The sequence below is a fragment of the Mustela lutreola genome, chromosome 5 (assembly GCF_030435805.1).
Source record: "Mustela lutreola isolate mMusLut2 chromosome 5, mMusLut2.pri, whole genome shotgun sequence".
Taxonomy (NCBI): Eukaryota; Metazoa; Chordata; class Mammalia; order Carnivora; family Mustelidae; genus Mustela; species Mustela lutreola.
The window spans coordinates 121720936-121747015 of NC_081294.1; the positions used below are offsets into that span (position 1 = coordinate 121720936).

A 26080-nucleotide genomic window follows, 5' to 3' on the forward strand; every position below is an offset into this window, starting at 1 on the left:
ATGTCTCAGTGGTAACTCTAGCTGCATGGCAAGAGGGCAGACACCCTGGACAGAGTTGAAAGGCTACACCGCTGCCCTGACCTTTCCCGCTGGTCACCGTTAAAGACTCCAGCAAATCACTTTACCTCATGGAGCTTCAGGTTCCTCACCCACAAAATGAAATAATACATGCCCTGATTTATGCACAGAATTGTTCTGAGGATCAATGGCATACTATATATGAAAGTGTTTTTCTGACTATAAAGCAAACCTAATAAATATAAGTGGCATTATTGGTGGTATTTGTGGCATTGTCAATTTTGGCTGGTTTCTTTGACTCTGATCTACTGACCCCAGCCCCATAAAATCAGTGAGGATAACAGGGTTTTGTTATTGTTGAAGGGATTTTCACACATGAAATCCGAAATATAGGACAAATCCGAAATATAGGACAAAAAAAATATAGGACAAATATAGGACAAAAAAAGAATGGCCAGCATATGGCCTGCCCTGAGCACCTGGGCTGAACTACATAGTTTAGTAACTTGACATAGAACAGTGTTCCGTGTGTGATTTAGCAACCTACTGAGACAAAATGTAGCTCCAAAATATATTTTATCTACAAATATGACAGTATTTCATATGTCTTAATTATAACTTAGGACTGAATGGGTAGCTGTGGAGGTATTGGGGTGGATTTCCAAAAGAGAAGAAATAGCTTTACATTCATTCAACAAACTTACTGAGCGACAACTGAGGGCCAAGCACATTGTGTTAGATACTAAGGCGACAGTGCCAAGGAAAACAGACATGGCCTCCTTATGACCTTACAGTGTGGGTAACCCAGTTCTAGGCCATCGAGGGAGAGTCCTTCAGCAACAGGCAATTTATGGAAGACTTCCATGAGGAGGAACTGTACAGAACCCAGGGAGGTAGATTGGTAGGGGAGGTGGAAGAGTCTGTCAGGCCTGTGTCATTTGGTGGCTATTTGGTATTTTTAGTACAATTATCTCACATTTTCAGTCCCACTGCCCCAAGGAAGTTAGACTCAAATTCCCAGCCTCTCTTACAGTTAGTTTGCTGCACCAATTTAATGTACTACTATAGGACTTTGATTCAGAAGGGAGCAAGATAGGTCAACCTACTTCCTGTGGACTTTTTTTTTTTTTTTTTTTAATAGTGTAGGCAGAGACAGCTACCTATCTATGGAACAGAGCAATCATTGAAAGGTCAGGAAGCTGATGTGATTCTGCAGGTGTTGTCCCCTCTGAAATTTCTAGATCTATTTCTATGGCCCTCCTAAAAACTATTCAAACTGTCAAAAATCCCTTAACAAATTCTCACAAATAATGTATCCAATCATTTCACAGCAAAGGATTTGTGAAAAAGGGTCCGGCACCATGAAATCTACAGGTCTTATTACCTCCTGCAGCATCCCAAAGCTGCTGGCATCAATGTGAGTTTTCTCCACTAATACCTTGATGTGGCAGAGATAATGAAGACACGAATCCTCCAGAAAGGCAATCTGCCACTAACACCCCAGCAAGACAAAGAGCTCTCTCTCAGGAAGAATTTCTGAAGAGCAAACATCCCCAATGGATCTGAATGCAGATTAGGTAAAAATCCAAGTGGCTTTTGACTAATAGTTGCTGAACCTCATTTAAAGCTTTCACGGTGATGGCCTTAAGGCCGATAAGCAGCTCCAAATATACCGGAAGATATTCCCAAAAGCCTTGATTGGGTTTTGGAACATTTCGGAACATTCCCCCTGATGCTGCTAACATTGGTCACTATCAGTAAAAGCATACTTTTACTGTAGTAAAAGTATCATACTTTGACTCATACATGCTGAGCACTTAGGCTATGCCAGACCCCATCCCATTTGATCGTGTGCTACAACCCTTCTATGTAGGTACTTAAATTATCCTCCCTCATTTGTATATGAAGACACTGAGGCATCAGACCCTCAACGACTAGGTGGAGTAAGTTCCTGACCCAGCCTTTAAATGTAGGCCACTTAGGGACGCCTGGGTGGCTCAGTTGGTTAAGCGGCTGCCTTCGGCTCAGGTCATGATCCCAGCGTCCTGGTATCGAGTCCCACATCGGGCTCCTTGCTTGGCAGGGAGCCTGCTTCTCCCTCTGCCTCTAGCCTGCCACTCTGTCTGCCTGTGCTTGCACTCTGTATCTCTCTCTCTCTCTCTCGCTCTCTAACAAATAAATAAAAATCTTTAAAATAAATAAATAAATGTAGGCCACTTAACTCCAAAGCCCATGTGCTCAGCACTCTGCTAAGACAGGGGCGGGGGGTGGGGAGGGGCCAACATCCTTTTGGAAACTGTTGGACATTTACCCAGCAATCATAAAACATCCTTTTGGAAACTGTTGGACATTTACCCAGCAATCATAAAACATCCTTTTGGAAACTGTTGGACATTTACCCAGCAATCATTCTGCTCTTTACTTTCTCTGATCAAAATACACTTGCAATTTAAAGCATCCTAATACCTTTCTTATCCTAAAATGATTTGTGAACCCACATAGAGCATAATTCTTGGCTTGAACCAAAAAATTAGTCCCATAAATATGGGGCTATAGCAATCTTCAGAAAAGGTAATCAGTACTACTAAGCTCTATAGCCGACAAGACATTGTCACACAAGTGCTGCGCCTCAATAAAATGTGAACTCTTAAAATCAGTAAAGAATCAAACAAACTTGCCTTCTAATTAGGGGAATCAAGGCCCCTGACCAGGGTAAAAGTGTCCTGGGAATGAGGTTAACCAAACAGCCACAAACGATCAGAAGGTAGCTCTTAGCAAGTACCTTAGGGTGTGACAGGCAGCCATGTAGGATTTGGAAATTTTGACAGAAATTCCCTGAAATTTAGGTGGTTATGAACAAAGGACATTAAAAGTCTCTATCCTAGTCTGGTGAGTGGTTAACTTTTTAGTAGCTCCTGAGTTCTAAGGACTTCCTTTGTTCCGCTGTCAACTGGTCTTTTCCTGATGGCAACAGAGTCACCTTCTCTGAAGCCTCTATAGATTGACTACGTAAATAAATAATCATGCAGGCAGTCAAAAAATGTGGAAAAGCAATAAAGAGGGTTCTTGTATGATTATTGTTGAGATATTAGGCCTCCTTCATTAGTACCCATAAAAATATAACAAGGTGAGCCGTTTTTATCTGCAATCTCCAGAGAAGGCATTTGAGGCCCAGGGAGGAAATGCAGAACAGTAGTTGGTAAGTGGTGGCTGTTGGACCCCACAGCTCATTCTCTTAGGTACCACTCTACCTTAGCACTTTCATAAGTCACTTACACACAGCACTCTGGACTTTAGAAATGTGGAATGGGATTCTTGAGCGTCAGGGTTCAAATTAAGATTCTCCCAACCTGCTCGCCCCTCTGGTACGCACTGAAAAGTCACTGATGGCATTTCTAACCCCAGGATGGCTGTGTGTATTAAAGTGAAGCATCAAATCTTGTCCTGCTCCGATCTATCCTCCATATGGCAGTCAGAGTCACAGTCTTAAAATGTGAATTGGATTATGTCACTTCCTTGCTCAATATCCTCCGGGGGTTTTCCAATGTACTTTGGAAAAAAACGGCAAGGCGTATTTTGTGGACTGATCCCCAAAGCCAGACTTCCACCCTGTTCCCTCGTGCCTCCTCCAGGATCTCACTCCTCTGTCCTTTCCTCACTTTTTCCTTGTGCAATAACATGTTTGATTTTCTCCTACTGTAATCAAGGCTCTTTCTTAACCTCTGCCCACCTTCCGCTCCCTCCCCAACCACTGCCTTGGTTCTCTTTGTCCTTTTTAACTGTAAGCTTCTGGAAAAAACAGCCTCCATACTCCAGCAGCTGTTTTCCCTCCGTACTCTCTTAGCTCTTTGTAGCGAAGTTTCAGCCTTTACCTTCCCCTGATGTCATCTCTTAAAGGTGTGATCTGAATCATCCCCACCCAGTCCAATGGGTCTCTCCTTTCTTGACTTCTGGGTCATGTTCTTGAGCTCTTCCCCCTGTTCCTGACCTCTCTACTTCTCTCTCCCTTTCCTTGTCCTCCAAAAGTCCCTTCCTCTTCCTGATCTGTATTTTCTCTTAACAGACACATCCACTGTAAAGACTTTATCACTTTTTTTTTTTTTTACAACTTCCAACTCTGAATCTTTCATGTGCTCCTGTTCACATTTCTAACACCCACTGATTTCTATGTGGAAATCCTTACCAGGTGTTCAAGCCGCGGACAACTGAACTTCCATTACACCTGCCACACCTCTCTAGCGAAAACCCCTGCTTCTCAGCAAGCAATTTAGAAATCTCATTTCTTAAAACAAACAAAATATAATCCTATCTCCATCATTTAATATCACTTCCTTATGTCCCCTCTACCCATTTTCCAAATTCTCATAATTCTTTAAGATCCAGTTTATATGCTCTCTTCTCCTCAAAGCCTTCCTTGATCACAGGTTCACTGTAAATTCTATACAGAGGGTAAATTCTTTTTTTTTTTTTTTTAAGATTTTATTTATTTATTTGACAGAGAGAGACAGCGAGAGAGGGAACACAAGCAAGGGGAGTGGGAAAGGGAGAAGCACGCTTCCTGCTGAGCAGAGAGCCCGATGCGGGGCTTGATCCCAGTTGGGATCATGACCTGAGTTGAAGGCAGAGGTTTAACCCACTGAGCCACCCAGGTGCCCCTACTAAGGGTAAATTCTTAAGGGCAGAAGCCATGGGTTTGATAGCACTGTATTTTTCATTGTTTTCATCTCTCCCTCCTCTCCCCAAATTCTAACTAACACTTAGTAGGCTTTCAGATGTTTCTTGAGCATATAAAGGAAGAAATGAAAGAAGGAAGGAGTTCAAATATTTGGGGGAGATAGAGAAGAAAATGTAATCTTGGCATACTTCTTAGTTCTGCTGAGAATAATATTTGCATCGTCACAATATGTAAACGTACTTATGACTTTCAACCTTGGATCTGACCTCTAAGGAAAAAAACAGAAGATTTAAATATAATTACATAATAGACTGGCAATGTTATCTAGCTTAATGCTGTAAAAGTGAAGATCTGGTTGACAGATGGTGGAAGTGGAACAGGGAGGAAGGAGGGAGGGACACTCAGGATGTAATACCCTCCTGTGGGAGGTAATAGGTTCAGATGCAGATTACCTGGTCCCTCTGCCACCTTCCTGGCTTTGTGACCTGAAGCAAGGCATTCCCTATGCAACATATCTTATTTTTCTTATCTATAAATTAGGAATGACACCTCAGAGGGTTGCTATCAGGATGAAATAAGATAATTCATGTAAAACACTCTTAACCATGTTTGGCAAATAGTAAAACTCCAGTAAATTTTAGTCATTGCTGTCTCACACATATGAGGTTAAAGAGATAATGTCTAAAGTTGATAGAAGCAGAAACCAAGGCTTATGTGTATTGCATAAAGATATAAAGGTAACAGAGGAACTAAAATAAAAATAATAAAACTTGGAGTAGGAGGAATGTCTACTCCAATATGAAATCTTCATATTTCAAACCAGGAGTCAAAAGACCCTTAAAAAAAACCCCTATTTTAAGATATAGTGACCCCAAATGTTGTTTCGAATTGGGTAAATAACCATCAGAAATTAAAAGAGAAAAGTTTACAAATGACTACTTCTGAGAAGTGTGACCATAGGTAGGAAAGAGTAGAGAGAGTTTCTGTTGCTTTTCATTCTAATTCTTGTAGTAGTTGATTTTTTACTAGGCGTATATTATTGTGATTCTTATAAGGAGGAAACATCCATACACATACACATATTCACATTTACAGGGACACAAAATGTTTCAAATGAGGGCAAAGGTGGTTACAGTCCCCGGTAGCACTCTGCCAAAATGTATCCACAGTAAACAGCTGGGAAATGAACAATGTTGCTACCCTCACTTGTCTGTAAGTGGTGGTGATTTGACACTTTCAAAGCAGAAAGCTCTGTTAGCTTCCAAAACAGAAAGATTGCCTTATTTTTAATAGAATAGCTGAGCTGAAAGCTGCTTAATCTATGCTAAATATGTAGAACCCTCATGTTTTTCTTCCTGTTTTCCTTCATATTAGCAAACAGGTGCTTCCTTCTTCTCTAAAAGTAATACTTGATGTTCTGAGCATTTCAAGGAAAGTGAATGTACATTGAGAATGACATTTTTCTCAGTACAGAAGAGATGATCGTGGAAAAGTCTTCGATTTGCTTTGCTTCCCTTTATGTCCCTTTATGTCCACCAGGTTGCTATAAATTGCACAGAAATATTCCATCAAATGATAAACAAAAATCACATTTCCGCTGTGGTAGAGGGGTTAAGGTTATTTTTCACAACATAAAATGGTAAAGCAAAATGTTATGGGTCAATCAATTATAAATGAAACTTGTATAAACCCTTGGAGGGATACAATACTTTGAAAAGGAATTCTGCCCCTCAGTGAACTCTATTATACCTGATAATTTAGATTCGGATCTCTTAAAGATGAAGTTCAAAAGTAATTCCCTTAGAATATTGGGAAGTTTTGATATGTTGGACCGAGGAACAATACTAGTTTTTTGTTTGTTTGTTTGTTGTTTTGTTTTGTTTTTGTTTTTGTTTTTTTAGTGACTTACTTAGATGTAGGTTAAAACTGTAAAATTCTCTTCTCAGAAATTTGTAGAACTGCATGTGTTCAGTAGGAAACTTATTGGTAGACACATGCAAATCTAAGTTCGTAATTTGAAAGACACTCAGGATTTGACTCAAAGAGCCAAAAACATTAAGAGAAAATTCATAAGAGAGAAACATATGAGCTTATCACACAGAAAACATCAATGACAAAGAAAAAGTTGGATAAGCAGTACCAGAGAAACAAAAGGATTTTTTCTCTTTCCTTCCAGCTGCCTACATCCCTCACTGATCCTAGAAAAGACCCAGAAAAAAACTAGAGGCGGAAAAATGAAGAGCTTGAGTAGAGGATGGGAGAGGATCTCTTCCTTCTCTCAACTCTCATGGACTTGTGTCCATTTGATCAACCCGGTTGCCAATCAAGAAAAAAGGGAGGAGGAAATGGAGGAGAAAACTGAAGTATCTTTTATTTGGAAAAATTTTTAAATGGCAAAAAATGTACTTTGGAGGTAAAAATAAAAAATATATTTCCCTCTAGGAAAAAAAAAGAACAAACCGCAGATTAAAGCTAAAATTTTATTTTAGTTTACCTTCTGTGCTCTTTTTCTGAAACTCTTTCGATGGTCTTTCTTTCTTTCTTTAGGTTTATTTTATTTATTTATTTATTTATTTATTTAAAGATTTTATTTATTTATTTGACAGAGATCACAAGTAGACAGAGAGGCAGGCAGAGAGAGAGGGGGAAGCAGGCTCCCGCTGAGCAGAGAGCGTGATGCTGGACCCTGAGATCCTGACCTGTGCCAAAGGCAGAGGCTTAACCCACTGAGCCACCCAGGCGCCCCATATTTATTTATTTTAAAGAGTGAGAGAGCATTCACACAAAGACAGGGGGAAAAAGGAAAAGCAGAATCCCAGCTGAGCAGGGAGCCCAATGTAGGGCTTCATCACCCTGGGATCTTGACCTGAGTGGAAGGCAGAACCTTAACAGACTGAGCCGCCCAGGCACCCTCTGTCTATGGTCTTTTAGTCAATAATGAACAGATGTGAATTACACCACTGGCTCCATGAGAATCTGGTTCCTGACAGAATGCAGCATTCCTTCCCCTTCAACTGATATGTGACCTACTTGATACTCCTTGTATCTTCGATATGAGTGAAATGCTTATCCAAATAATGGGAAAGGCTTCTGAACATTCTTACAGACAAGAGGAAAAGCCCTCAAGAGCCGCATCTTGTAGAAAAATTTCTATGTAAAAGTGTGATGAACTTGAAAGCACCCTATCAGTACAGGTTAGAGGGAGGCCCAGCTACCCCATTTCTAATGTTCCCACTGATAGCATGAAGCTTCTGCCTCCAAAGCAGAGTTACTCATGTATCCACATTTGATTTATTGGAATCCTAGAAGTTTTGACCCCTAGCCTTCAACTTACCAGAAATCCAAGCCTATCTATAAACCTGATTCTCTTAGGTCTAGTTTGTGCATTAGATAAATGTGTCTGATTAGAGCTTTTGGGATTGTGTAATTTGCCATGGGATGTATGTCTGCATAAAGGCAAAGTGCTAGGACAAACGATTCTCTGCAGTTACACATGTCACCACTAGAGGAGGCTACAACTGCTTTTGCTCTCTTCTCTCAATAGAGTTTATTGTTTGGCTACTAGATGACATTGATGTGGAATTGAAAATCCTAGGGTTACTCAGGGTTGCCTTGCTTTGAGGATAAGGTGACCAGTCTATTTTGATAATTTCAATAAAATTCAGAGAGCTAAGTGTTAAAGTGCATATAAATGCCCTTAGAACTATAATCTATGGTTTCTTTAGTTGGTAACGGTTTATTTAAAAAATATTCCCATCATCACCTACTGCACACTGACTCGTTTTGTACCAGTTATTGGCTCGAGGGAGGTACAAACATAAGACACGAGTGGAAAGAAAAGGCCTCTATTTCCTCTTAGGTAAAAATTGGGGATTAGCTTACTAAACACATTTTCAGAAGTATAACCCTGAGCCCACCCACTTTTACTTAGTATACAAACGTATTAGAGGGTAACAGGTGGATATATAATTTTCATAGAAGAGAGTCACAAAGGGGCACCTGGGTGGGGCGCAGTCTGTTAAGTGCCCGACTCTTGATTTCAGCTCAGGTATAATCTCAGGGTTGTGAGATCAAACCCTGTGTAGGGCTCTAAGGTTGGCAAAGTGTCTGCTTGAGATGTTCTCCCTCTGTCCCTTCCCCATTCACACTCATTCTCTCTCTCTAAAATAAATAAATAAATCTTAAAAAAAAAAAAAGAAAAAAGGAAAGAAAAGAGGAGGGTCACAGGAACCCCAAAGGAGAAGGAAAAAGGAGCTAGGGTGGGGCTTGTTAGGGTCTATATTTATATACAAAGAACATGATCAGATGATACTCTGGACTGTGCAGGGAGAAAGCTGAAGGGTGTGATGCATGTAGGGTTAGAGAGGACTAAACCCAAGTGGAGTGAAAACTACTTAATTGTCTGACCATCAAATTGTGGAACCACTGTAAGGCGATCCGATATCTCGGTGGGTTGAAACAGTTCTAGTAAATGAGGATAATGTCCGGGGAAAGGCTCTAGTAAAACTCTTTCTGAGGTTTAGGGAAGTCTTTGCAGGGGAAAGAGGGCAGAAGAGAGGGTCCTTCTAACCACAGTAATGGCACACTATGTAATTGGACTCACAGTGAAGACAACTAGAAACACTGACAAAATATGAAAACATCTTTAAAGCATCAAAGACCAAGAGTTACTCAGCCAAGAGTCTAGAGAGGATGGAAATCCAAGAGGATGGAAATCACGCCTGGGGCATTTTCAAGGGTGGAAAAAAGAAACATAGGCTGAGCTAAGCTTTTGACAGCCTCATAGGACCCAGGGAGGCAAAATCAGGAGTCCAAGACCTGCTTAGCATAATGAGAAAGAAAAAAGCAGTCCCTGTCCCCCAAGAGCTGACCTGGTACCCACAGCCAGGCCTCGGTGTTGACCTGTTGTTGAACATGAACTATTTCATAGAACAGCACTGGACAAACCTACTCTACAGCTACGATCGACGAAGACCAAAAAAGGCTAACTTCAGACTCATGTCTGAAAACGGGCAAAACGTGAACATTGTCACTGACCCAAAAATGACCAAACACCTCCATATACTGACTCACAGGAATGACTGGTGTCTCCCTACGAATTACAGCCTTACGCTTGATCTACCCTTCCCTCCCTATTTTTCTTTTAAGATTTTATTTATTTATTTGACAGAGAGAGAAAGCACAAGTAAGCAGAGTGGCAGGCAGAGGGAGAGGGAGAAAACAGGCCCTCCGCTGAGCAGGGAGCCCAATGTGGGGCCCAATCCAAGGACCCCAGGATCAAGACCAGAGCCAAAGGCAGCCGCTAAGCCAACTGAGCCACACAGGCACCCCAGTCTTCCTTCCTTACTAAGAAACGCCCTTACAGAAGTAGCCCTACCACTGAGATCATCTGAACCAAAACAAGGCCCTGCTTCAAGAAGCCCTTCTTGGTCACCTGACACAGCCTGTAAGAAGTCCTTCCCAGCATTTGCCTTCTGAGATGCCTACCCCTCTCCATGGTGTGCATTCTCTCTTACTGCAGTGACTGAAAAAACAGCTTTTTAAAAAAAAAAAATCGCTGCTAGGGGCACCTGGGTGGCTTGGTAGGTTAAAGCCTCTGCCTTCGGCTCAGGTCATAATCCCAGGGTCCTAGGATTGAGCCCCTCATGGGCCTCTCTGCTCAGCGGGGAGTCTGCTCCCCCCACCCCAAACCCCGCCTGCCTCTCTGCCTACTTGTGATTTCTGTCTGTCAAATAAATAAATAAAATCTTTAAAAAAAATCGCTACTCACCTTTTGTGATGTTTTTTTATTACTCAAATTTTTGTGATTTTTTTTATTACTCAAATTTTCTTGAGCTCGTGCTGGGACACAGTTAAGCTTTGCCCAAGGTCTCGCTCCAGGCACAGGTGTGTGGAATCCCTCAAGGCAATAAACTGGGACAATTGCAGGGCCGACCTCATTTGTTTCCTTCTCTTCTGGGATCATCGCTGCCTCCAGTTGCCTGATATTCTTTGTCTTGCAAACCGTCCTGTGTCCATTTTTTTGGTTGTCTCAAGTGCAAGGAGAAATCGCAGTCCCTCCTTTATCCTGGCCAGGGTCAAAATTCTTATGGATGTTTAAGCTCTATCTTTAAATAGTAGGAAACCAAGAAATGTGTTTTGGTTTAATCAGAAGGAAGCATTAAAATTGCCTTTCGAAATAAAGTATTTAAGAAGCTCAGAAGCGCTCTGCTTTCTTTTGCAGCCATTTTCCTGTTTGAAAATGTGTCATCAGTTATTTAGGTAGTATTTAGAAAATGACAGAAGCACCGGCATTTTTCATTTGGCTATTAAATAAAAATGTTAAATGTGGTACAATTTCAGTTGTCTAATGTCAGGGCTGCTTAATATTCTGTTCTACTTGAGCAGTGTAAGATTTTTATTGTTTCAGTCTTCTGTTTTTGTTTTTAATAAATGTTGCAGAAGGCATACTGAAGATATCAATTTTTGAAAAACCACCTTCCTGTCAGTTGCTGGTTTAAAATTCTGGTATTATACTTTTCTCCTTTTCTGTTGAAACTAAGGGAGTTTAAAAGAAGCTACCGAGTGTGTTTACTAGGTGAATTTCATGTTCCCACCCCCACGCAAACCCCTTCTCTCCATATTTTGCATAGGCCTTGGGTCTTTGTACCATCAGAAGTTTTCTTTTCTTTTTTTTTTTTTTTTTAAATTAAAAATATCAAAACCATTTTACAGATTCTGGCTCTATTTATTTGAAAATAAACAGAGCCATCATAATCATACTGTGAAGAATTTTAGAGATCCCAATAGATTTTTAGAGATCTTTTTGAAAAGAGACTGGAGGCTGAGAAGAGGAAGTGGTTTTCAGAACTGTCGGCTGGCGGGGTATTCAGAGTGATAGCATCAAGCACTGACAAAGGTCAAGCTATACATATGTTAAGGGGACAGAATTCAAGAGCCACGCTAGTAACGTGCTAGTAACATGTCAGCTGTCAGGAGGGCTATTTATCTGTTTGTTTATGGCGAAATCTCACCACCTACAACATAGGCAGCATTAGGAAATAATTTTTAAGGCATCTGAGTGCCTCCAATAATATCCAGTTGGCTTTGTTTGTTCATTTTTCAGCATTTAGCCCTTAAAAAAAAATTATTTAGACAGGCTCCCCACTGGCAGGGAGTCTAAAGTGGGACTCTATCCCAGGACCCTGGACTTGACCAGGACCCTGAACTTGATCCCGGGACTCTGGGATCATGACCTGAGCCCAAGGCAGATGCTGAACCACCTAGGTGCCCTCAACTTGTAGCACTCTTGAAGGAAAAATCTTGAAACAGTTCTAGGGGGGAGGCTGGGGACAGTTGAAGGTAACAATAGAAAGTAAATACAAATCTAATAATAATGGAGGAACTGAAATAAACTTTGTAGAGTATCCAATTCAAAAGAATTCAAAAGAATTCAAAAAGATATAGTAACATAGGGTTATTTGTTATATCTCCTTGGCCTCAAGGGCAGCATTTTATTATAACATAACATAATCACTGATTATTATTATCAAGGTAGTATGCATGTAAACAACTTTAAAGTCCATAAAACATTTATAAACTGATTTCTACATATTGTCTCAAATTGATTCTGACATTGACAATAACCCTATTTAATAATTAAGGAGAGAAGTATTGTCTCTAATTTGGACATAAGGAAGTAACTTACTTTAAGAAGATGGCAAGTTCAATTCTCTTGACTTTAGGTCCAGTTTGTAATAAAACAAAACAAAACAAAACAAAAACAAAACCTTGAGTCATTCAAGTTTAAATCTGTTGAGAACACCCTAAGGGGATGGAAACATCTGTAATATATTTGAGAAATTTTCCATTTAAAAATAAGTAAAAATCTTTGACATTTTGCCAAGTAAGTTTCAACTCTCGGGAAAATCCATTTTCACTCATTCATTCTTACTTGTTTGTTGAGGGCCTATGAGGTACACACACCTGTGGGGTGCTGGGAAGAGGTGGAGGTGTACTGCTTGGCCCCTAGCCTTCAGGAGTTGATCGTTGAAGGAACAATATGAAACACAAACCTGTTAGCAGAAGATAAGAGTCAGTAGCACTAACAGAACAAGTCCCCATAGTTAGGGACTGGAATTAAGCCTGTGTCACTTCCAAGGTGGTATTTGCCTTGTGACAAGTAGGTTTACACAGGGGACATGGAGAGAGATATCTCACACGTAGAGTGCAGCTTCAGGAAGATGGGGACAGGCCAGGCTGGGGACATCCATTGATGTAAAGTTCCCTTGTCTGCCTGAAGCATGGAGCAAGCCCAGGGCTATCTGAAATGGAAAAAAGAAAAAAAAAAAAAGGGAAAATATTGCAAACGCATTCCCTCAGTCAGCAGGTATGAACTGAGAGGTTAGGCTCTGGGCATTTGGGAATGAACAAAGTAGCCGAACTCCCTGCCTGCAAGAAGCTTATGTTCTAGTGAAAGGACAGATGAACAAATACATCAGTACATAATGCAGTATTAGATGTTGACAAATGCTAAGAAGGAAGGAACTAAGCAGTCAGGGGTGATAGAGGAGGTGATAGAGGAGATGATAGAGGAGGTGATAGAGGAGGTGATAGAGGAGATGATAGAGGAGGTGATAGAGGAGGTGATAGAGGAGATGATAGAGGAGGTGATAGAGGAGGTGATAGAGGAGGTGATAGAGGAGGTGATAGAGGAGGTGAAGAGGAGGTGAAGAGGAGATGATAGACACTGGGTGGTGGCTGTCAGCATGCCTGCAGGTAGGAGGGCTCTTCTTTTACTTTTGATTGTTTTATATTTTTTGAAGATTTCATTTATATAATTGAGAGAGAGAGAGAGAGAGAGAGAGAGCATGAGCAGGGGGAAGGGTAGAGGAGGGGGGACAAGCAGACTGTCCGCTGAGCAGAGCCTGACAGGAGGCTCGATCCCAGGACCCTGAGATCAGGACCCGAGCTGAAGACTGAGGCTTCACCGATGGAGCCACCCAGGCATCCCAAGAGTGCACCTGTGTTAGAGAGAGCCACTAAGAAGAGTCTGAATGAGGAATGGTTCAAAGGCCAGGGTAAAGTGAAAGAGTGAGATATGTGAATTCTCTGGGCCACGAACATCCCAAAGCTTATTCTATTATCAGAAAAAAAAAAAAAAATTAGGACTCCATTTTGGTGAGAAACAGTTCTAAGTAATAAGCTGGGAAGTCACCTGGAACTTCCTCAACTTTGTCTTCTGAAGCCCAGTCCCAGAACCCTGTTCTCCTGGGCGGGGCAGAGTTCTGAGAACATGCACACACTGAGCTGGGCCCTGTGACGGAGAATGTCACCAAAGTACCCCCAGCTTCCTCTACAACTTTTGCCCCTTCCCTCCCCTGATGCAGAATTACATACCCAAGAGTCAGCCAGTGGTGCCTTCTCTTCTTTGCCCCCTCCCCCCAACACACACCTGTTTCCAGTCAACCTCCCCACCCCACTATGCCCCTCTAACTACACACAATGCCACCCTTAGGGTCCCCATTCAACCCTGTGCCTCTAGCCCTCGGTGGAGGCCACCTCTTGGACATTCGCTCTGCTTTATCAAATCATTTATCCAGGTTGACATGAAAAAAAAAAAAAACCCAAAAGAGAAAAAAATAAAATTAAGGCATGAGATTTAGCTAAGATCGAATCATGGCAGTACTTGAATGTTGAGCCAAAGCACGCGTTGCAAATTCTAACGTGTGGCAGGACGAGGCACAAACACCAGAACATGAGGACAGGCTGTTGGACAGTAAGAGTCAAGCTTGTTATGTTTCCCTTGAGAATAGCACTTACGTGGGGGCATTGTCCTTTAATGCACTAGGATCTGAACAAAACCACCAGACAGAGCATGAGAGAGTCTGTGGGGTCCTCCGTGGTCTCCACATGGGGACCTGCCTCTCTGTGTAAACAGGATGAAACGCCAGGAAGGTCTGAAGCTGGGCACGCCATGATCAAGCAGTAGCGTCACGGATGAGTCCGGGCTGGCACCAGACCAGTAAACTGCCAGACCTGACCTTGAGGAGCCAGGGAGACCTGATTGAAGGTCATTGTGAGAAGTAGTGAGGACCTAGACTACTCTAATGACTAGAGGCATTGTTTAAAATTTGAAAAGAAAGAAATTGAAAGTGAAGAATCAAAAGGAATTCATAACAAACTGGAGAGGGGCAGAATTAAAACAATTATATGGTCTTTTCACAGAGGACGGAGGAGGGCTTGAAGCAGGGGGAAGTCTCGTGCCTTTTGGGCTAAAGCTCTTGTCCTACGACCATCTATAGTTCGTCTATACTCTAATGGACCAGCCAGTGTTGTAATCAGTAGGCATGCTAAGTTCCGGGTCCTACCAGAACAGAAAGTGAAATCAAAAGTAAATTCCCTTTCATTCAAATCTGCAACAGCATGGATTAAGGTAACTCCTCAACATTTCTCTTCCATTTTTCTTAAGACTCAGAACTTTTCAGTGAGGATAATTACTGGAACTTAAGGTATAAAACTGCTATATTGAGGAGATCTTGTCATGTTAAGTGAGGCTCCCGAGAAAGGGGGTGGGGGGAATCTGGCACTGCATCGTCGGCATGTGTGTGTGAGGTTAAGGTTGGGACTTGATTTAAGAATCCTTCAGCTTTACTGACTCACTCTCTCTTCCGGAGATTTCTTAGCTTTTCCCAAACATTTCCTGCAATTCTTGTCTTGGATCCCAGGACGTGTTTTTCACTGAAGTGCTATTGAATATAAAGGAAAGTCCCCAGACTAAGGATCAAGGGCTCTATTTTCATCCCAATTTTGCTTGAAATTTCTCATGTGATTTTGGTAAAATCATTTCCCCTCAGTTTCTTCACCAGGACACAAAAGACATATTAGCTGGCTTTTCAAGTCCTTACTGATCTAAGGCTAAAGGCTATACGAATATAAGTAAGTAGCAAGACCTTTCTCTCCAGTTTTACCAGTAAAATACAGCTTTCTTGGAGTGTGTCTGCTGCAAGTGGAGACGGAAACAGTCCTTAATCTATGCCAGAGAATTCAAGTAATAGTAACACAGTAATGGTTTAATATTTAACATTTATGTGCTTTGTATTTACTAATTATGGTGCTATGCCAAAATCTTCACATGAATTCTTTCTTTTCTTTTTTTTTTTTTTTAAGATTTTATTTATTTATTTGAGAGAGAGAGAGAGAGACCGCAGAGGCAGAGTGGGGAGCAGGCTCCGAGCAGAGAGCCCAATGCAGGGCTGAATCCCAGAACCCTGAGAGCATGACCTGAGCTGAAACCGAGTTAGACGCTCAACAGAGTGAAACACCCAGGCACTCCTAGCCACCATTTAATGCTTATTTGAAAAAGAAGGAAGTGTCATCATCTTTTCAATTAAAAAAAATCTTCCCCAGCTTTATTGAGATATAACTGACATTATAACATTGTGTAAGTTTAAAGTGTCCAACACTTTGGGTTCCTGGGTGGCTCAGTTAGTTAAGCGTCTGCTTTTGGCTCAGGTCATGATCCCAAGGTCCTGGGATTGGAGCCCTGCATCAGGCCCTGCACTCATTGGGGAGTCTTCTTCTCTGTCTCTTTCTGTTGCTTGCCCTGCTTGTACTCTCTCTGTCTCTGTCAAATAAATAAATTTTAAAAATCTTTAAAAAAAGAATAAAGTGTACAACACCTTGATTTGATACATTTTTATATTGCAAAATGATTACCACCGTGGCATCAGCTAACACCTCCATCCCATCTCATAATCACCACTTCTTTTTTGCAGTGAGAAAGTCACGGACCTATTTTTTTGCGAGGACCGTGAGAATCTAGTCAACATTCAAGTGCAAGATATAGTATGATTATCTGTAATCACCATGCTGTATATTAGATCCCTAGAACTTGTTAAACCTTCCAATTGAAGTTTGTACCCAACTGGTAGCTGCCACTCCACTGTGTTTCTCTGAGTTCAGCTATTTTATATTCCCCAGAAACCTGATACATAATATTTATTTGTCTTTCTCTGCATGACTTATTTTACTTAGCGTGATGTCCTCAAGTTCCATCCATGTTGTTTCAAACGGCAGGATTGCTTTCTTTGTCATGGCCAAATAACATCTCATTGCAGGTACATATAGCACATCACTTTTATTTGTTCATCTATTGATGGCACCTTAAGTTGTTTCCTTATCTTGGCTTTGAAATTTTTTATTTTACCATTCTTGTTTGGTGTTGTTGTCCCTTTAACAATACGTGCTTGTCTGCAGTGATATTACAAATTGGAGAATTAAAGTAACTGTTGGGATAATTAATTCTGAAGAGCTTGCTAATGAAAAAAAAAAAAAAGGCGGGGAAGGAGACTGTTCATGGACTGGGTTGGAGCTGGCAGGAGGTAAATAGAAGCAGGTGACCAGGTGGGAGTCAGAGTTGAATCACCTAAACTAACAATGTTGTTTGTCCTCACTTTATATTTTGTGATTTTACCCTTCTAATAAGGATAAATCATCTAAGTCCTATTTAGAGGCAGTGCATTCAGTTTGATTTAATTGCACTTGCAAAGGTAGCCTAAGATGAAGAACACCAAAACAATTTTTAAGTATTCTCACTAAGAATATTATAAACTCAAATTTTATTTCTTTAGCTTTTGATATATTGAAAATATACGTTGACCAGCATCCTTTCCAACAACAACCATAGAATAAGGCCATTCAGATACTTTTATTCATTGAGAGAGGTGAAGTTCAATGCTGCAAATAATTAAAACTGGTATCCAAAGAATATAGAGTTTGTGACTCAAGACAAAATAGAGACCACCTGTGCAGCTAATTTTCAGGCATCCAGGATACAGCCAGAATGGTGTAGCCAAATATTAAAAATATTTAGCACTCAATGAATTTACATACCTGCCTGAAGTTCATGGCATAGGAATGCAGAGGGAATTCTACACATAAAATTTTAAGGCATAGTCCTTTCATTTGGCCTCCACAGGATTTTTAGTAATAATCAAATGATAGCTCAATTTCTACTTCATTTTGTGGTTATTTGGCTTCTTTCTATGAAAGCAGGTTTTCTCCATTCCCACACTTTTTTTAAAAGAGTAATTTATTAATTGAACTCATTTTCTACATGCTATGAATTTTGTTTTCCTTCTAGGTCAAATCCGTTTATTGAAACGTATCGTTCAGATCCTGTGTGATGTAGCTGGAGTGAGTACAGTGCTACAGAGAATTAAGAGACTTAGTCTGGATATTAATTTGTCTTCTAGAGAATAGATTTAGTATCTATTCTTCTGCAATGGCCAATCCATGCAGAAAACTGATATTTAATATTTACATGGGATTTTACTGCTCAGCCATTATGGCCAAAATATGCATTTGTTCTCAATTTTCAACGTCATCTATTGATCCATTCAATAAGGACCCTGGGGCTTTCCCCGTAGCCACCAATGGGGAGCAATTTCCTTGGAACGAGCTAAGGCTCCCAAGGGTGGTCATTCCTCTCCACTATGACCTTTTGGTCCATCCAAATCTTACCTCCCTGGACTTTGTTGGTTCTGAGAAGATTGAAGTCTTGGTCAGATATGCCACCCAATTCATCATCTTGCACAGCAAAGACCTTGAAATCATGAATGTCATCCTTCAATCAGAGGAAGATTTGAGATACAGGAAACCAGGAAAAAGGCTGAATGTTTTGAGTTATCCTGCTCATCAACAAATTGCACTGTTGGTTCCAGAGGCACTAATGACTGATTTGAGATACTCTGTGGCTATCGACTTCCAGGCCAACTTAGCCAATGGTTTTCAAGGTTTTTATAAAAGCACATACAGAACTCATGGTGGTAAAACAAGGTAGGACATTGCTCTAGCTGTTTAGTCTCTTATGATACTTTCCTTATGGGTTACAATTCTTTGCCAAGGAGCACATTTCAGCAGTCATTTTCGAAAAGCTCCATAAACCATGGAAACTTGGAAGAAGCAGCAGCTCTGCTGTTTCTTAAGGAAATATCAGTGAAGATGAGAACACAGAATGCTAAGGCATAAACAGCTAGAGGAAGAATGACTAGGAGGAAAGACCAATATGTGACTGTGTTGAGACAGCTATGTTGGTGTGCTAGGGAGAAGGCTGGTTATGGCACAGAAAGCTGAAATAGGGAAGGCTTCTCAAAGGAGATGAGTCTTGATCTGAGACCAGAAAGAACCACAAGTGAGGTTTGGTTTGAAAGAAAGGAAGTGAGAGTGTGTGTTCATTCCCCAAGAAATGGCATGATTCAAATCTAGAAGGCAGGATCAAGTGTGTTTGCAGACTTGAGAAATATGGTCAATTTCATGAGCTCCCATTTATTGAGCACATACCATGTGCCAGGCAATGTTCTAGGCATTGAATGTAGAGTGGTAAGATATGTAGGAAGAGACAACCAGAACAAGAAAGTAAATTAAATGGGCAAGGTAAATGATAAATGCTAAGAAGGAAATAAATTGAGGGGCTGTGATAGAAAGAAAAGGTAGTTGGGGACTGGAACTCATTGATCAAAGTGGTCAGAAGAGTCCTTGCCAAGGAGATGCATTTAAATGGAGAGCAATGTTTTGAGGGTTTTTTTGTTTGTTTGTTTTCCAAAAAGGAGAAAATCATAAGGACATCTTTGGACAGAGTATCTCCAGACAAAGGAACAGCAAGTGCAAAGGTTCTGAGGTTGGACTGACTGACCAGCATGGCTTAAGGACACTGAATAAAGGACAGAAGTAGAGTAGAAAGGGGTCATATCAGGCAAAGACTTTGAGCCACTTGTAGGGAGTTTAGGCTTTTCCTCCAGTGCAGTGGGAATTCATCAGGAGATTATGATCTGATGTATGCTCCATAAAGCTCAAGTGTATGTTGCAAGTATGATACAGAGAGGGGGACATAGGGGACAGTAATTTTTTAGGAGGTCATTGCAGTAGTGGGGGCAAGAAATGAAGGTATCTTGGGCCAAGCTAGTGGCAGTGCTTATGGAGAGAAGTGATTGAATTTGCCGTTTGTTTTGGAAAGTAAAACAGAATTTTCCGACAGTTACATGAAATTAGGAAAAAAAAGAGGCATCCGTGGTGTTCCATGGGGGTGGCTGCCTTGGTTGTCCAGAGCCAGGGTCCATCTGGGAGCGTTTCGGTGCTTTCACACCTTTGATCAGTGACACTCCACTGCCAGTTAAAGAAACCCAAACACAGTGGTTTAACCACATAGGGGCCCACTCTTTTCTCATGCAACAAGACGTCCAGAAACAGGACAGGACCAGTTTGCTACAGCACTCTCTGGTGCTATCCAGGACCCAGGCTGCTTCTATCTTTCTGTTTAGCGCCCTTGGCATATGGCTTGCCTCCTAATACAAAATGATTTCTGCACCTCTAGGCATTAAGTCCACATTGTGGCAGGAAGAAAGGGGAAGTGGGGGAGTGGGGGAGAAAAAGGCAAAAAGAAACATGCCAGCTGAGTATTTTACAAAGTTTTCCCACCCAATGACTTCAATCAGGACAGGAGTTTTATTGCCCCAAGAAGTAGCAAGGGGCTCTGAAGAGGTGATTTTTTTTTTTTTTAAGATTTTATTTATTTATTTGACAGACAGAGATCACAAGTAGGCAGAGAGACAGGCAGAGAGAGGAGGAAGCAGAGAGCCCGATGCGGGGCTCTATCCCAGGACCCTGGGATCATGACCTGAGCCAAAGACGGAGGCTTTAACCCACTGAGCCACCCAGGTGCCCCTGAAGAGGTGATTTTTTTAAAATTGAGCACATTTTCTTCTTGAGTAAAATCAGGATTCCACTGGAGTTGAAGAAGAGGAATGAATAGGGGACCTTAGCAATGTCTGCTACATGTCTCTTCTTTCCCATCTTATGTGCTCACTACCCTCTGAGGACTCATATGTTCTCCACCCCCACGGTCCCCAGTGATCCACGTAGGAGAGCTCTTCCCCAATCCCATGTCTTTGCTCCTCGCCTTGGGACACTTTCCTCACTGCAGTCTCAGTTGTTATGGGTCTTGTTCTCAGCCAGCATAGTACTATATAGGGAATTTATCAACTTCTCACTAAGGCAGCATGTGACCAGTGATAGCTTTTTTCATTTTTTCAAGTGACAAGGACTCCACCACAAGGACATACTTTTTAAGGGTATTATTTTGGAAGATGTGGGAAACTGGAGTGGGAGATTATTATTATTATTATTATTATTTTAAGTAGAGCCGGAGGACTTTTCAACATGTCTCCCATAACTAACTTCAGGCTATTTCTGACTCTTCTTATGATTAATTAGTTCTCTTCATCCTCAGTCACATAGTAGATCTAACATATAAGATGATTTGCAGCACAGTGTCAATAGACTCATGGATCTCTCTCTCTCCTTCTCTCTCTCTCTCTCTCACACACACACACACACACAACTTAACTTCAAATATAAAAATAATCCTGTCAACAATAGTTCTTTGAGAAGTAAGAAGTCACTACTTTACATGCAGAGCTAAAATTAATTGTGCAAGTACCAGAAAAAAAAATATTAAACTTTTTCCTTTCCCACTGTAAACTTACTGTAAACAAAATTTCCCATTTGTGAAAATTATTCCAGGCATGTGGAATTCCTTTATACTTGTAGTAGCTGCTACCAAATAAAGCCTGTAGTTCCAAGCAAATCAAATTGTTTTGATCCCTAGCCCCATTTTCCAATCTATATTATAGAAACAAAGTAAATTGAGGCACAATTATCCTGGCAACCGCTCTCCCCCCTCCCAGCCCTTCTCATCCTTTATCTGACCCTAGAGATGTTTTATTCTCCCTCCTTCTCCAATAAGTCTGCATTCCAGCTGTTTGTTTCTTTCTTTCTTTCCTTTTAAGATTTATTTATTTATTTATTTATTTATTTATTTATTTGACAGACAGAGATCACAAGTAGGCAGAGAGGCTGGCAGAGAGAGAGAGGAGGAAGCAGGATCCCCGCTGAGCAAACAGCCCAATGCGGGGCTCGATCCCAGGACCCTGGGATCGTGACCTGAGCTGAAGGTAGAGGCTTTAATCCACTGAGCCACCCAGGTGCTCCTCCAGCTCTTTTTCTTAATTGAAGCTTTAAGTCCAAAGAATAAATCTGTAATTATACAATTTCAGACATTATCCAGGTGATAGGGTACAGAGATTTATCAAAATATCTATCTACCTATTATAGTCTGAGAACTAGAGCTACTAGCAAGCAGAGAAAGCTAGAAGTTCCTGGGAGTTAGGCTGCCCATGGGGTACAAAATATAAAATCCCAGCTCCTTGCCTCTAGTCGGGGAAATCTTAAAGATGTAGTTTCCATTCCAGAGCTCCCCAGAGATCGGACTGACGCCAGATTCAGCCTGCTTTTTCTTCTATCCTATCCTGCTTCCTTCACTCCTTACCTACCTCCTTAACATCTCTTGGAGGCATATTTTTAATGAAGCAGGGTCTGCTTTCTGAGAACACAACCTAAGGTATCACTCACATTCACAAGTACTCAAATCTCCAACTGAAGCCCCATCCTTAGAGATGGTATTTTACTACTCATATCCTAGTCAGTTTCGGCATCACATTGACTGGACATGCCTATCTCATTTAGTAGCTAAGGAACTGGTATGCTTACTTGAATTTTCTGAATCTCAATATCCTTGCCTACCATGAGTGTGAAGGAAGTCACATAAGCAGAGCACCTAGCACTGTTTATAATTCACGGTTGGCAGCTAGTAACAGAATTTACCCCTGTTTTATTTAAAAAGACAGCCTAGATTCACTAAGATTATAGTTTGAGAAGTCAAATATATCACCTCTGGGTTTGATAAGCTGTGTTCTGAAGGTATAGTTCATTTCTTTTCTTGCTTTCACTTGTAAAATTCTGGCCGGTGGTTTCTTCATTTCAGAATAATTGCAGTAACCGATTTTGAGCCAACTGAAGCCCGGATGGCTTTCCCTTGCTTTGATGAACCATCATTTAAAGCCAACTTTTCCATCAAGATAAGAAGAGAAAGTGGACACGTTGCACTATCCAACATGCCAAAGGTATTGTCACTTGCAGAAACTTTGGGGGAATCATTCTCAAGTTGAGCCTTGGTCTTTGTTGTATTTTTTTTTAATATATTTTGTTTTGTTTTGTTTTCAAGATTGAAGCCATTAATTTGTTTTCTCCATCTACATATTATATAATAACCCCAATCCTACTAGATTTTAAAATCATTCTGTGTGGGGCATTGTTATACCAGAAGCTAAAAAAAAAAAGTGATTTATATTTGATTCGTATTCATATGGAAACAATGTTCTTTTTCAATCTGTGTTACTTGGCCAATGATGAAATTCAGAGCCACTCAGAGCAGTGCTTCTCAAACTTTAATGTTGAGATGAATCATCTGAGGATCTTGTTAAAATTTAGATTCTGATTCGGGTTGGCATGATGAGGCTCAAAGTTCTGCCTTTTTAATGATCTCCCAGGTGGTACCACCGCTGCCGGTCCAGACCTCACATTTAGAGTGGGAAGGATCTAGAGAACCCTGCCTGGGTTCCTCCCTGGAAATTCTGCTCTAGTGGTCTCTGATGAAACTTAGAAATCCTTTTTTTTTTTTTTTTTAATTCCATGGGTAATTCTTAAAATTATCTATGAAAATCATCTATGGTAGTTATACACTTTTTTTTTTTTAACTGAAAGAGACATTTGAACCCTTTATTTGCCCTCAAAATTCGGAAACTCTGAAAGATACGGCTGACGGCAGGCCTCATTTGATATTTCCTGACTAATGATGTGCTTGCCATTTGTGATGTTTGACAAAATATAAAATAGTTCACAATTGCTGCTTGGAAAGTGAGACAAAAATAGAGGCTCTTCTGATCGTGCTTCAGCAAAAATGAGCAGCCCAGAAGGCAGCTGGGCCATCATAAGCCAGCAAGGGGCCCTACCCCAGTTTTTTCTCTGCCCTCCACAGTGATCAGCCTCTATGCCTGAAGGGGAGAAATGAGTCGATAACACAAGACACTGAGTTTCCCTAGATTTCTGTTTTGTGCTGGTAAAAAAGGTATTTGCTCTGATAGACTGGCAGAACCGATCAAGGGGAAAAGTGACAATACTCCACGTGACACATATCCTAGTTTTTCCCTGATCATCCAGACAGCAATTTAATTAGCCTACTCATTTCCAGGTAAAAATGATCGTGTACTTGAACTGCAGGTCTGCTTTCTAACTGTACGTTCATTTAAGGGCAGTTCAGTCTCTTTCCCAGCAGTTCTTTATTAATGTCATTTTTCACGTGAGTAATCACGGGAGGTAAAGTAAAAATATAATTATTTTCAAGCTTTTTCATTAAAATGTGATGCAAACATAATTGCCATTTCATTATATTAGAACTTAAATTTTTTTTTTATCTTTAGAAACCTCCGGAAACTTCTCCTATTTAAGACAAATAAGTGCATGTTTCAAAAATATTTTATACGATCCTTGAATATTTGCACTGTCTCAACTGATTTGTCCCGTTGCCTGGATAGTGACTTTTCCAACAAATACTGGCTTCACTTTCTGCTTCTCACCGACATGCCCAACCCACGTTTCTGTGGTTGGCCAAAAAGGACAACTGAAGTCATGCTACGGTCTTACACTCTGGACAATCACAGCAGCAGTTAATATGGTTTATGGATTAGTGAGAAGAAGCAACACACACTGAGCTCTCAAACTGCTTACTTGAGAATACAAGATTTAAGGGAATTGTACTAGTGGGGGCAGCATGTCATTGGAGGGTTTCTTTGTCCCCTTCTTTCCTTAAAGGAACACACACCTGCTGATGATACTTGCTGTGTAAGGAAAGTCTGGCCAACAGTGAGAAACAGCTAAATCTTTGTCTAGTAACAAATGTTCTGTACTTGGAGATTACATCATCTCCTGCAAGAACGTACACGAACACCCCATGCACTTCCATTTAAGGCAATGTTAATCTACATGGTTCACTCCAGGTTCCAGAACAAAACTCAGTCTCCATGGGCTGTATCTTCATCTGGGGAAAGAAATCAGAGGGAATGCCCATCTATCTCCTAACCACTCCTGCCACCAGTGTCTCCTGTCAGAGAGTCTCATCTCCCCAGTGTCCCACAACCTTCCTCCTTCTCCTCTCCTGCTTCTAACCCACTTGACTAAATGGTTTTTTACAGAGTTTGGTCATAAGACTGCAGTCATAACGCCCTCTCCTCGGCCTCTCCCATATTCCTCGTGTCTGATAGAAGTATGTGCTCATAGAATTCTCATTGAATCAGATCCCAAAAAAAGAGACTGCTGTTCTACAAAGTTAACTTGCAGGAGGTACATATATCGCAGTCCTATATATAGTGCTACCTTTTGTAAAGTATTTATTTGGTCAATGTCTGCTGTTTTCTTAAAACTTAGGACCTCATTGTTTAAATGGAATTCTATAGACTCGAATGTTAGTAGAATTAAATAACATAAACATTTGTCACTTAAGTAGGCTAGGCAGTTTCTGGTAATACTTCAAGGCATTTTCTCTTGCCAAAGCAAACTGCAATCTTACCCAAATAGATAAAATAGATAAAACAGGCTTGACAAGCCCTGGTTAGTGCTGTCACAAGCCTGATCCCTTGAAAGGGATGCTGGAAGGGGAAAGCTAGTCTAAGAGCAGTTACCATTTTAAAGAAAGTGGTATTTTCAGATTATTGGATCTGTATCCATTCAGTATTTGGGGGCATTGTACCATGGTAGAGACCATCTCTAGGACAAGCTATCCTGAACAATTAAAGACAGAGATTAGTAATTACTCAGTGAACTTGATAGATGTGGCTGGCCCGTCTGTAGGCTTAAAACTTCTTTCTTCTTCCGCAGATAGGCAGAAGCTTAAATTACTAATGACCTCCTTGGCCTGCCTGCTTTCATTGCTGAATCAATGAAGCAAAGATAAAATAAGACTATGACTCAAGCTGTCACACAGCGAGTGAAGGAATGAGCAATGTCTTTGGAGTCACACGGTCACATCCACATTTTGGTCTTCCTGTGGAACTAGCCATGTGATCTTGGGCAATTAAGTTAACATTTCTGAGACTCTGCTTCCTCACCTGTGAAATAGCACCTGCCTCACACATAAATAAGAGGACTAAAAGATAATGAAAAGCATCTCACACAATTTTGCATCCCATTTCCTTCTGTAACAGAGATTTATTATATAACAAACAAAGGGAAAGGAGACATTCTTTGATATTTTTGCTTAGAAGTGCATAACTTTGATTTCTGCCAGTGTTGGAGATTACTGCATATCAAGAAAGTAGAAACCCCTAAAATGTTTTTATGCTTTCAAGCAACAAAATAAGATTTGGCATCCTTTGGGGTCCCAAAAGTGGTACATGATGTCTTAGAGGAAGTCCGGGGATAAGAGAAAAAAGGGGAGTAGAGGTCATAGAATGGGAT

General features: G+C 40.8%; 1 protein-coding gene across 2 annotated transcripts in view; it reads left to right on the plus strand.

The window, feature by feature from the left end:
* The first annotated feature begins 14954 nt into the window (after positions 1-14954).
* ERAP2 (endoplasmic reticulum aminopeptidase 2) overlaps positions 14955-26080 on the plus strand; it is a 40173-nt gene continuing 29047 nt past the window's right edge. The window contains exons 1-4 of one of the 2 annotated variants that reach the window (XM_059175539.1): positions 15064-15107; positions 16709-16791; positions 17817-18511; positions 22554-22692. In XM_059175539.1, coding sequence (XP_059031522.1) covers positions 17958-18511; positions 22554-22692 — 693 coding nt within the window. In that variant the 5' untranslated portion in view covers positions 15064-15107; positions 16709-16791; positions 17817-17957. Of the gene's footprint in view, positions 15108-16708; positions 16792-17816; positions 18512-22553; positions 22693-26080 lie in introns of both variants that reach the window. The other variant, XM_059175540.1, reaches the window with a different exon arrangement.